This window comes from Heliangelus exortis, chromosome Z (assembly GCF_036169615.1).
Source record: "Heliangelus exortis chromosome Z, bHelExo1.hap1, whole genome shotgun sequence".
Classification (NCBI taxonomy): Eukaryota; Metazoa; Chordata; class Aves; order Apodiformes; family Trochilidae; genus Heliangelus; species Heliangelus exortis.
Window position 1 is genome coordinate 47,057,769 of NC_092454.1, and position 12,191 is coordinate 47,069,959.

Sequence of the window (12,191 nt, forward strand, 5' to 3'; positions counted from 1 at the left end):
GCATTTGACACTGTCTCCCACAGCATTCTCCTAGAGAAGCTGCTGGCTTATGGCATAGACAGGTGTAGTCTTTGCTGGTTAAAAAATTGACTGCATGGCTAGGCCCACAGAGCTGTGTTGAACAAAGATAAAAGCTTATTCAGCAGTGAGGACCAGTGGTGCCCCCCAGAGGTCTAGTCTTGTCACTATCTTCATCAGTTATCTAGATGCGGGGGTTGAGTGTTTTCTCAGTAAGTTTGTAGCTAATACAAAGTTGGGTTAGAGTGCTGATCTGCCTGAGTGTAGGAAGGCTCTGCAAACAGACCTGGACAGGCTGGATCAATGGGCTGAAGTCCACTGTATGAGGTTCAACAAGGCCAAGTGCTGGGTACTGCATTTCAGCCACAACAACTTCAGGCAGTTCTAACAGACTTGGGTAAGAAAGGCACCTGGGGCTGTTGGTCAACACTTCACCGAGTATGAGCCAGCAGTGTGCCCAGCTGGCCAAGAAGGCCACCAGCATCCTGGCTTGTAGCAGGAATAGTGTGGCCAGCAGGAGAAGGGAAGTGATGGTGCCCCTGTGCTCAGCTCTGGTGAGGCTGCACCTTGAGTGCTGTGTTCAGTTCTGGGCCCCTCACTGCAAGACAGACACTGAGGTGCTGGAGTGTGTCCAGAAGAGAGCAACCAAGCTGAAGGGTCCAAAGATCAAGTCCTACAAGGAGAGGCTGAAGAAACTGAGATTGTTTAATTTAGAAAAGAGAAGGCTGAGGGGAGGCCTTATGACTTTCTGCAGCTACTGGAAAGGAAGTTGTCAGCCTCTTCTCCCAAATAACTAATGGTAGGACTGGAGGAAATGGCCTGAAGTTGTGCCAGGGAAGGTTTAGATCAGATATTAAGAAGACTTTCTTTACTGAAAGGGTAGTCGGGCATTGGAATGGGCTGCCCATGAAGGTGGTGGAGTTACCATCCCTGGATGTATTAAAAAATGTGTAGATGTGGCACTTCAGGACATGTTCCAGTGGGCATGGTGATACAGATACAGATAAACATACTTTATTGTGGGGATGTTGACAGTTAGATACAGTGATCTTGGAGGTCTTTTCCAATCATGACAATTCTGTGATTCTGTAATCTGTATTAGGATTTACTTCATTATTAAACTGGCTATGGGACTTGATGTAAACACTTAGAAAATACAAAATATGCCTCTTCAATCAGTATTTTTTCTACTCTTTTAAAAATATATCAAGCATATTCTCAATTAACAGATTTTTTTACCCCAAACTTAAGTAGCTTCTGTTTTGTATCACGCCTGACAGGCACCTAAAGATAAGAATGCTAATCAGAGGGTGTCCTGGTACGCTGTCAAGACCAAGATAATAAATTTAGCAAGGTAACAAGGACTGAAGGATTACAATAATTTAAAGAGAAGGTCTCGGGATGGCAAATCTTTGCCAGTGTGTGCCAGTGATTTATGAAAAGACAGAACCCTTTTTGCTGTATAAAAACTCAAAGAGAAAAGGAGAGGACGCTGGCTCTCTTTTCCCCCCCAACCCCCTTCTCTTGCCACTTGGGCTTCAGCTACGGGACAGCACCAGCAGAGAAAAAAAACGGGAGAACATCAGCCAAGCAGGAGCCGCGGCTCCTACGGCACCGGCACCACCCCCTCCCCACCCCCTCCCAACCCCCCCTCAGCCAGAGACCAGGGCCGGCAGAAGCTGATGAAACTTAATTGCTTTGTTTTTTCTTTTTTTCTTTTTCTTTTTTTTTTTTTTTTTTTCTCTCCCCAGAGTGACTAATTTATGAAAAATTTATGAAAAATCTCTCCTCTTGTAAAGTTAGTTTTTCTTTTAAAGGTGGTGTTATTGTCTCCATGAAAGAAATCTTTGTAATTAGCTTAAATCATAAAACCTGCTATTTTTGTAAATTCGTGTGACATCTGTGAGTAGTGACTGATCTTTCCTTGCAATCAAAATATAAAATAGCTCCGATTCTAACAGGACTCCAACTGTGTAGACAGATAGCTAAAAGCACTACTAAGGTACTGGTGGTTTTTTCCCAGGTTGGCAGTTGGACTCTGTGATCTGTAGAGGTCTTTTCCAACTATGATGATTCTGAGATTTAAACTGGAACTAGAGTGGTAGCAGTGTACAGGAATGAAAAGCTTCAGTTATGCTAAAGATACCACTTAAAATGTCCTTTACACAAACAAACAAAAAACAACAAGGAAACCCCTAATAAGTCTCCTTTTCATTTGTTGTAGTCAAATATCAAAACTTTGAATAGATGAAGGCTAATTTGCTTTTCATCTTAATTTCTTCCTTATTTGTTTTGCTTTTACTAAACACTTTGCTAGCATGAAGAAAAAGATGTACTAGTCTCACTTTTTTTTTTTTTTTTTTTAATTACAGCAAACATAAAGAACTTAAATGTGCTCAGCTTTGTGAACATTTTTATTCATTCAAATATATCAGTATCTCAAAATATTTCTGCACTTATACAACAACATCTTCTGGGCAAATACTTGATAGGATATTGTGTTTGATGAAAGGGCATTGCTAATAAGAAGTAATGGAATATTGAGTTTAAAAAGACTTCCCTAAAGAACATGCCATGGTTGGACCTATGTGTCTATAAAATTAAATCCACTGTCACTTTCTCACAGCATCATTTAGAAACAGGTATTGCAAAGGATGATTAAAATACCTAGACTGTACTCAGATGTGGAATAACTAACTACAACAAATGGTTTTCCTAACTAGTTGATCTTAGTGGCAGAATTGTGCTGTTTCTAAAATAAGTTAAAATGCTTAATTTAACTTACCAACTGTAGGTGTGTTTGCTGCACTGAGGGAAGCAGAGGAGGATATTGAGGAGATGCTCTCTGCTCGTGCCAAAGGAGCTGCAGGAGGTGGACTGGAGTTAGAGGTCAGTGGAGGGCTGAATGGCCTAGGCTGAACAAAGGAGATTACAACAGTATTACAGTAAGTGGTTTTAGAAAGATGACAAAAAAGAGACTGTAAATAGAAGAGTTCTTAATTTCATGCCCCATTAAATTTCACAGTGTTTCTTAACATAGCTCCTTTACTGCTTTATCTGCTCTAGTTTTCAGTGTTAAACAGAGAACCCATATTTTCCATTGGAATAAATTCTGTTATTTCATAGAGTATCATTATTAATTTTTTTTTGCCTGGGTGGTGAACTTTAATATATTTAATTATGCAGCAACCTGGCAATAATTATGCTGTCACACAGTATCAGAACATAAATCTACTGTGTATATGTGCAGCACATATGGATTTACAGAGCCAAAGGAGGGCTAGTAACAAAATGGAAGCTAGTCCAGCAGAGGGCAAGTAAAATACTTGGGACTGGAGTACTGAAGAGAGGGACAGGCTGAAGAAGGACCTGGGTTTCTTAAGAGGTGGTATAGGGAAGGCCAAGTCAGGGTCTTCTCAGAGATGCAAGAAGTACAGCAAATGAAATTTCAGCTGAATTTAGGAAAAAAAAAAAAATTTAAAATCTTTCTTGTAACCTTGTGATTAAACCTGGGGACAGGTTGCCTGTAAGATCTCCCTCTCAAGCTTTAAAAGAATTAGCAAGTCCCTGAGCAACCTCATACAATTTTGAAGTCAGTCATTCTTTCAGCAGAAGGTTGGCCTAGAAATCTTTAAAAATCCCTCCCATTATAAATCTCTTGATGGCTTAATGTTTCACTTAACTGTGAAGGTATTAAACTGATAATTTTGGAATTAACCTATCTAAAATGTACTGGAAACCCTGAAGCATCTGTTTTGGCTAGGTAACTGTTCTGTGGTTTTTTTTTTTTTTTTGCTTTGGTTCTAAAACACTTGTTGCTGGGTGTGTGACTTTTCTACAAACTTTGGGAAATGTAAAATAAGATGATACATAATGAAGACAACTGTCAATCTTCTACTTTAATCTGGATAATAACCGATTTCTAAAACAAAAGTATAAAAAAAACATAGAATCATACTTTATACTGCAGAACAGCAACAACTAAACTCTTCTCTGTAATTATGATGACACGGAACAAACTCATTGGTGTAAGACCAATTGCTACAACTTTGTATTAGAATGAGAAAAAAAATCTCAAACTTAACCCTATTCTGACCTTGCAGAAATGCACAAGATGTAAATATGTTAACACTTTTGCTGAAGTATAGGACCAGAATTCTGTCTGTAACAAGAACGTGGTGAAAAAAAATCTCGGTACTTTGAAAGACAGTAAGATCACAATAATATTTTTTTTTAAGTCAGTAAGTCAAATGAAACCCAAAGAATCCTAATACTCATGGAGGAGATTAAGCATGGCTTGGCCTGATATGCTGCCTGGGTATTTGCATTCTTTGCCTTATTGGCAGGTGGACCTGCACTGCAGGCAGTGATGCAGCCAGAGTGCTACCTCCTACTATCCTGATGGGCAGAGCTGCTGCAATCTGCCACCTTCCTTCTCCACCAACCATCACCAAGGGCAGGGAGAAGTCACAGCAAGGCCACTTGTGTCAACATATGGCTGATAAAGATCTGCTTAATAACACTCATTCCCCAAAGCTTTGGTGATGTTTTTAAATCACTAGACCTTTGTTAATAACTTTCAAGTTTTCAAAATATGAAATACTAACACTCTCATACATATTCTGTGCTTTGTTATCAAATTACTTATTTGTTCAATTAAAAACATACAGACAATGCAATAAAACTATGTTTTGGGCCTTTATAGTTCTACTAAAAATGATTTTGTTATATTAATACTGTTATCTGAAAACAATTTCCATGCCTATCTGGCAACAGTGAAAAACTGAATATATGATTCCTTGGACATTTTCTGGAAAGTAACTTGACTGTAATAGTAAAAATGAATGGTATATCTGAAATCAAGTTACAGTTGAGAATTACAAAAAGCAATCTATACATACTATTTCATTAATCCCACTAAGTTTCCCGGTAGACAGCTTTGGTCTTGAAGCAGGCCTTGGAGGGGGTACAATGGTGCCTAGAGAAAGAGGAGTTGTGGGCCTTGCTGAAAGAAAGCAAATTCAAGAAAATAAATATTATGGTACTCACACTGCACATAAATGGTCACTTGAATACAATATTTTGAAGTTATGTTTCTATGAAACATTTCCATAAGCTCTACCAGTAAATCATAAATACTTTTAAAATAGGGCCATGTGACAGCCTGAAAAGTGACTCTAAAAATGGCATCATGGGCTTTCTTATTACTAAGAAGCGAGTTTATACCAGCTGGTCTTGGAGATTTGTATGTAAAAATATGGTTTCACCCAAGTATCTTTTTGTGTATAAACTGCATGGATTCAGCATATGGGACAGTCCTTCATGTCTCACCAGAAATGGAAAACTCAGTGGCAATTTATATTTGGTTTTGGCCGATGATGGCATTGGTCTACACCAAATTTTACCCACTAAACCACCATTGACTTTAATAAATATACACCACTGTAACAAATAAATGACTCTCTTGATTTTAAGAGCACACAGACTCCTTATTATGCAGTAGCCAAGCTATTAGAAGAAAAAACCTGTAAAAAAAAAAACCAAACGGCCTCCTTGTTGTTCCAAACCTAGCAGAGACAACTAGCAGATGGTGGCTGCAATACAAAGATGCCACTTTTACAAAGTCACTTTTCTGAACAGAAAAAGTAGAACTGTTTTAAAATAAATTTTAGATGCCAATGAGTATGCCAAATGTAAAATTAAATGCAAGCCACACTGAAATCCTTATATATTAGCTATGCTGTTGCAGAACATGCCATTATCTCCCTCAAATAATTCTCAATGTTTCTTTTTTAATTATAATGATATACATCGGTTTATGTTATTTAAGACGCAACTTTTAAGTAGGGGGTTTTCTCAGATATTCAGCATTAACTCTTCTGTAGTTAAGCATAGGAGTTCCATCACTGACTTGAGAAGAAAGAAATTAGGCTAATGCTGATGACATCTACCTTAAGATTTTTACAATCAAATGCTTATAAAATACCAGTCATTCCTTTAAAATTCTTATCATTCCACAATGCATGCTAAACACGGAGCAGACTGCTGCAGTACCACAGGTACTCAGTGAGTCGTGTGTCACTGCCCAAATGTGCTTTTCCTTTGCACTCTTAGTATGTAGCATTACTATGATAATTATACACACTTTAAAAGAGTGGGTGTTAAGAAGAAAAAAATTTTAAATCCAAGTTATTTAAATTTACTTAAATGGAAAATACATATACAAAGCCTTTTAGGAATTGAAGCTTTTTTGAAATTAAGTCTCTTAACTTTGAGAGCTCACTGCTGTCTAGTATCCCACAAAAATATGTTCCTATTTCTAGAAAAGCAAAGTTCTCCATAGTTAAAAAAAAGCAATGACTTTAATTGAATAATTTGAATTTTTCTTCATATTTCAAGCTAAATATTCACTTCATTGTACTAACTTTCAAGGCATTAGGTGCTATCAGGCAGTTTAGTACATTCTAAGTAAGAAGATGTGTTAAATCTAACATCAGGTGAGTGACAATAACAAAAAAGAAAAATGAGTCCAAATCTTGCTTTTTAGAGTCAGTTATTAGCAAAGAGAAGTACACAATGCATGCTTGCCATACCCTTATTTGTATGAGCACAAGAAGACACTAAACTATAGTCCAGTAGTGCTGAAGATGATGCAGAAGAAGCTTCAGCAGCAGTGACAGTTTCTTCAATGAATAATTGTTCAAGACATACAGTGTTACTGAAAAGGTCACTTTGATCCTCAGAAGCACAGCTGTTGGAAGAATTCCCAAGCAAAGCAGAAGAGGCAAGGCAGGCATTTTCAGTTTTAAAATGCAATTTCTGGGGCTCCTTCTTGTCTGTACTTGTGTGTCTAATTGTAAGAAGTTCATCAGCAAAGGAAATCCACTGACTCTGCGACCGTGAAACACAGGATAAAGAACTGGTATTCCCTGATGGAGCTGCTGTAACACCAGCTTTGCACAAAGTGCTAATGGTAAAGTCTGGTGAGGATGGACTTGTAGACCCTGAATCTGTCTGGTGTCCAGGCAAACACTGAGATACTCTACACCCAGGCAAATCAGTGGTAGATGAGGAGGAGCTCACACTGTGCTCTTTCAGAGTAGCTGAAGGAAAAGGGAAGAATTGAAACTAAAACCATCACTGAAAAGACAAAAAATTCAATATTCAAAAAAGTATTTAATTTGCACTGCAGGACAATGAAAAATAACTGCTCTTCTGGGTTAAAAATCCTACTTAAAAGAAAAACCACCCTTGCCACATGTCAGTCACATGTACTGAATTCATAGTCAGTCACAGCACTTTCTATTTTTTAGGGAGTCAAAAAGAACATACTGTGTTTCTACTTCTTATGACTTCCCTATTCTTCTGTTTATTCTTCTTCCCTATCACTGTTTAACTTCCTCTCATCTTTTTTTTTCCTTCTTGTGTCCTACTCTGTTTTTGTCTTATCTGCATTGCTTTCTGCTTTTCATTTATTTAATCAAACCTGTACTACCTTGTTCCTTCTGAATATTTTTCTGCTCTTAGTCATCTGTAGTGGAAAGTCCCAACATAAATGGCTGTTCAGTGAATGAAGACCGCAGCAATGAGATCCTATTTCATGTTTTTTCTGTTTGTATCAACTCATATCTTAGGAGTAACTGTGTATGAGGCATCATCCACCCCAGTTTATTTCTGCTCCAAGATGCTCAAAAAACATGAGTTTTCCCACAAATTTTCCCTGCACTTGGCTGTTGGCTACTGCAGTAGATGACAACAGAAGCAGAAAATGCAAGGTTAGTAAATTTTCAACATCTTGTAGATTGGCAAAGCTAGGAACAGAGTGACATACAGAATAAAAACTAAGAGCAACACATTTAAAAAGTTCAGATCAAAAATATAGGTTTCTCCTCTACAGTGGTCCTTTTGCCATGAACAAGTACATTCTGTAAGCTTACATAAACAGATTTACCTGTATATCTAGGTTTAGCTTTAACTTCCTAGCAGATATTTTAAATACCATTTAAGGGCTTCAGATACTATTACAAATCCTATTTAAAAAGCAATGTAGAAATGTTCAAAATTATTTTTAAAATACATATGAGTGAAAATGAGGAAGATGAATAAAAAGAATCATTCTTACAATATTATTAGCTGGCTAAGAAATGTCTGTTGTGTTTGTTCAAGATAAAGTCAGCTTATACTTCTAGTAAAGCAAAATTATTCATGGATGAACAAAGTTTACTTTTGTGCTGCATATACAACTCACTTGTGTGACCATTGCTCAAATACCATGTTAGTTTATGTGTTTAATGACTAATACAGAGTTATGAAACAATATCTAAAGAAATTCTTTCACAGTAAAAAGAAAAAAATAAGCAGTGGTACACATTACATCATGATATGCAGATATGCTGTATGCAAAAGCAACTGATTTATGTAATTTAAATTTTCGGTTGAGATTTTTTTCACATCACCATTAAGCATCAGCTTACCTATATTAACCTTCAAGCTGAGGTTAAACAATGATTTCAAGCAAAATACCACCAGATTTTAAAAAAGTATTACTTTTAAAAGTCTTTTGAACTAAGCCACAGGTTACTGAGCATCATACCTTGATTCAAACAACTCTGGCCTACAAATTGATTTAAACAAATATGAACTATGACAATCTAATTCCCCACCTCCAAAAAAAAATTTGCTACTAAGTTGCTATGTTTTAGAACACTCACTTTCTACTTAACTCCATGGATCATTTCACAGATGTAAATATCCCAGTTAACTCCTACAACACAATCCTTTGAACAATTATGTAGCAGCTAAACTTTGCCAAGGAACAGGTATATCTAAAATTGACTTATGCCCTCAGGACACTACATTCCAACAGTTTCCATGAAATGTTGGGCTTTGGGCATAAGCCTCTTTTGGGCTTGGGTCACTGGTGGGCCACTCCCACCAGATAAGGCTACAGAGGATGTTATGGATCCCAATTACCTGCCACTACTCATCAGCCAGAGACTACTTTTTTCACAGTTCTGCTGCCAGGGGGGACTGTAAGAACATTTCCTAACCTGCTTTGGCTGCCCATCCAGGCGTAGCAATAAGCAACTGGATACAGTAATACACAGCAGCACAACAAATTAAATATCTCTCCTTTCCCCTACAGACTTCAACACCAGACCAAAGCTAGCAAAACAGATTATTCTGAGAAAGCACCACTTCTTTTTGGCATGTTTCAGTAATATTTCTCTCTATATAGTTTGCCCCTAAGTATGTTACAAAATTGGATCCACTGGCCAATAAATTTGACTGGTTACCTGAGTAACCAGAGATAATCTAATAATTTTTTAAGCTAGATTTGTTTAAAAAAATGTAACTTTTAAACAACATGACTTTCCAGGGAAAGAATAAGTTCCACTTAAAACCCAAAGGGTTACATAACAGTGCTAGTTGCTGCTGGAAAGCCATGATTGTGAACAAAGAAGTAAGGTCTATTATAATTTTTGTAATGTGAACAACTAGCTAAAAGAAACAGTGAATGCTTCCTTTCTCAGGTAAGTGGGAGGAGAAGAGCCTCTACATTAAGACAGCAGAGTTTGGAAAACAGATACACGGGAGGTAGACTAAAAAGAGCTATGGAAACAGCACATCTACTGCTCACTGACAACAGCAATCAACACAAATATCAAATAATTTAAATAAATACTTTAATTATATAGGTCCTAACATAGCAATAGTATCTTTTTTTCTTTTGGACCCTCCTCCCTTTTTCTCAACTAGTTTCTCAGCATCTGCTCTCAGCCTCTTCAACTTACATATCCATGCTATTTTGCCTCCATCTTTTCCACTGCCTTTTGAATATAGCGGTCAATAGTGACTATATCTAAGATTATTTTAATTTTATTTTTTCAAAGACCAGGCCTCTATAAAGCATGCCAGTATCCTGCCCCCACTAATACCCTGGAGAATCCTGCACCCCAAAATTCCCGTGCACTCTCTGCCCTTCGCCTGTACCTTCCACACTCCTTGGTGCACCCTTTTCTTTCGAACACCCCTGCTCTCAGGTGGTGCCAGGAAGTCCCCCTTAATTCTGGTCTTAGTCCTGCCACTTTTATCCTGCTCCCCTTGGATTATGTCTGTACATCTCCTATCAGAATCACCGTTCCCTACAGGGAAGAAGTTTCTCACAGCAAAGCTCCATGGTGCCTTTTTGATACACCCTTCATCAGACTTTTCTGGAAAGGAGAAACCTATCTCTGTTAACAGTACAATCACAGCTTGTATCACAGTTGCTGAGACAACCTCCATTTAATCTTGCAGGCCTAGCAGCTGAAAAATAGGATTCAATTACAAATGGTGATCATTATTTTGGGAAGCGTGATAAGGTGATAAAAAAATGCAAAACATGACAGAATTTCTCTAAAGTTTCTTCTTCTTGTGCTCCCTCTTCCCCTTCCTCCCTAGCCTGAAAGACTGGTATGCTTGCACCTTCAGTTGGGTATTACTGAGAAGTGAGTATACTGCTTTACAAAATTATTCCAACTGGCCAAGCACATCCCCTTGCAATAATTAAAAAAAACAAAAAACAAAAAACCACAAAAACCCAAAAACCAAACAAAAGGCAAAAGGCAACAACAGAACATCCTGGAGTATGTAGAAAAAACTTTTTCTACTATCAAATACTTTACCTGAGGAGGATGAAGATGCCAAGGAAGCTGAAGAGGAAGATTCAAGAGAACTGCTGAAGAGTGGATCCCATGCCAGGAGATCACTGTTCCCCTTTCTATATTAAGGGTTAAAATTGGAATAAAAATGAAAGATGTGTAGACACAATCAAACAAGTTCAGTAGTAGTTTGATAGTTTAAAAATTTACTAATAAGATGAATAAGTTTGATACATTCTTTAGTAGTTAGCCTCTGCATCAAAAAATAAAACATTCTTAAAACTGCAGATCAAGGAACTGATTTACACATAAGGAGACTATCTGAACTGAACCTTGGTGCAAGTCTGTGTGTGAATATACTTAATAATGTCAGTTATGTTGGTGTTTTCAAAGAGTGAGACATCTTCAAATCCATTTGTTTCAAGATATCAAAAAAAAAAAGAAAAAAAAAGCAATGTATACAGACCTGTTGAAATATGGGTTTTGTAATCCTAAATCCTTTACCATAACATACTATAGGATAGAAACTAAACCTGTCATATTTAAAATGCCAGATTTTAGTAAGAAACAGGATTTTGTAATAGTATAATTATAAATATCAACTGAGACAGATCAGAATGAAGCAAATGCAGTAGAAGGGGAAAATAAATGAAGGGAAATCTCCATTGTTACATAATTATTCCTTAATTCTTATGATGTGGTAGATGATGGACTTAAAATTATATTTTCAATGAGTTTCTGGTTATTAGGTATAATAAGACCAAATTTTTTAAAAACTGCATTCCATAAAATTTTAAATTTGAACTTACTCATTAGTTGGAGCAGAAATCTTGGATTTTGTTAACTCTTCACCTAAGTAAAAGACATAGAATTTTCACCAAAGCTGTGACAGCCTTAAATAAAAATTTCAGCTTCATTATAAAAAGACAGTAGATACTAACTTTTTGTTGCAGTTCAAAACTACGTATTAATTATTTATTAAAACTGAAAAGAGAAGATGCATTATTTCTGATAATATAAATTCAGGTACTCCTGAAATACCTTTTAACAAGAGAGGACTTCATAGAGCAATGCATTTTGGAAACAAGTGCTCACTTGAATTGTTTTCCTTAAATTATACTGTTTACGTGAATATTATTCTTCATCAAATCTGTCTTGGTTCATCAACCCCCCCCCAACCCACAGGACAGAGACTTATACTCTGTCCTCTGTCTCCATGGCCACATTTTATGTTTTTGACTATAAAACAGAGAACATGCTTTGTTAGTTTGTGCATCATATTAAACTTTGGCAGGAAGAAAGTTCCATAGGAGTCTTTTCCATGGGGTTCCCCCCTTAGTTCTTGGATGTCTTCATCATCCTTGTCACAAACAGCCTCAGCTGCTTTCCCAGAACAGAGAACAGCTGAGTATATAGGATAAAAAAACAGAGGTATCTGGAACTGACAAGAGAAATATTTTTTTCTATTTAAAATACACATACTTAAGAAGTCTATCTCTTCAACAATGAAAAAAAAAATTATATTTTTAA

At 36.9% G+C, this 12,191-nt stretch overlaps 1 protein-coding gene across 1 annotated transcript in view; it reads right to left on the reverse strand.

Moving 5' to 3' along the window:
- Nucleotides 1–12,191, reverse strand: part of FCHO2 (FCH and mu domain containing endocytic adaptor 2) — a 94,189-nt gene that overhangs the window by 18,591 nt on the left and 63,407 nt on the right. The window contains exons 16-20 of the mRNA XM_071731121.1: nt 11,471–11,513; nt 10,686–10,780; nt 6,612–7,121; nt 4,920–5,023; nt 2,804–2,933 (exon numbers count right to left, since the gene is read on the reverse strand). Of these exons, the coding sequence (XP_071587222.1) occupies nt 2,804–2,933; nt 4,920–5,023; nt 6,612–7,121; nt 10,686–10,780; nt 11,471–11,513 (882 nt within the window). The remainder of the gene's footprint in view (nt 1–2,803; nt 2,934–4,919; nt 5,024–6,611; nt 7,122–10,685; nt 10,781–11,470; nt 11,514–12,191) is intronic.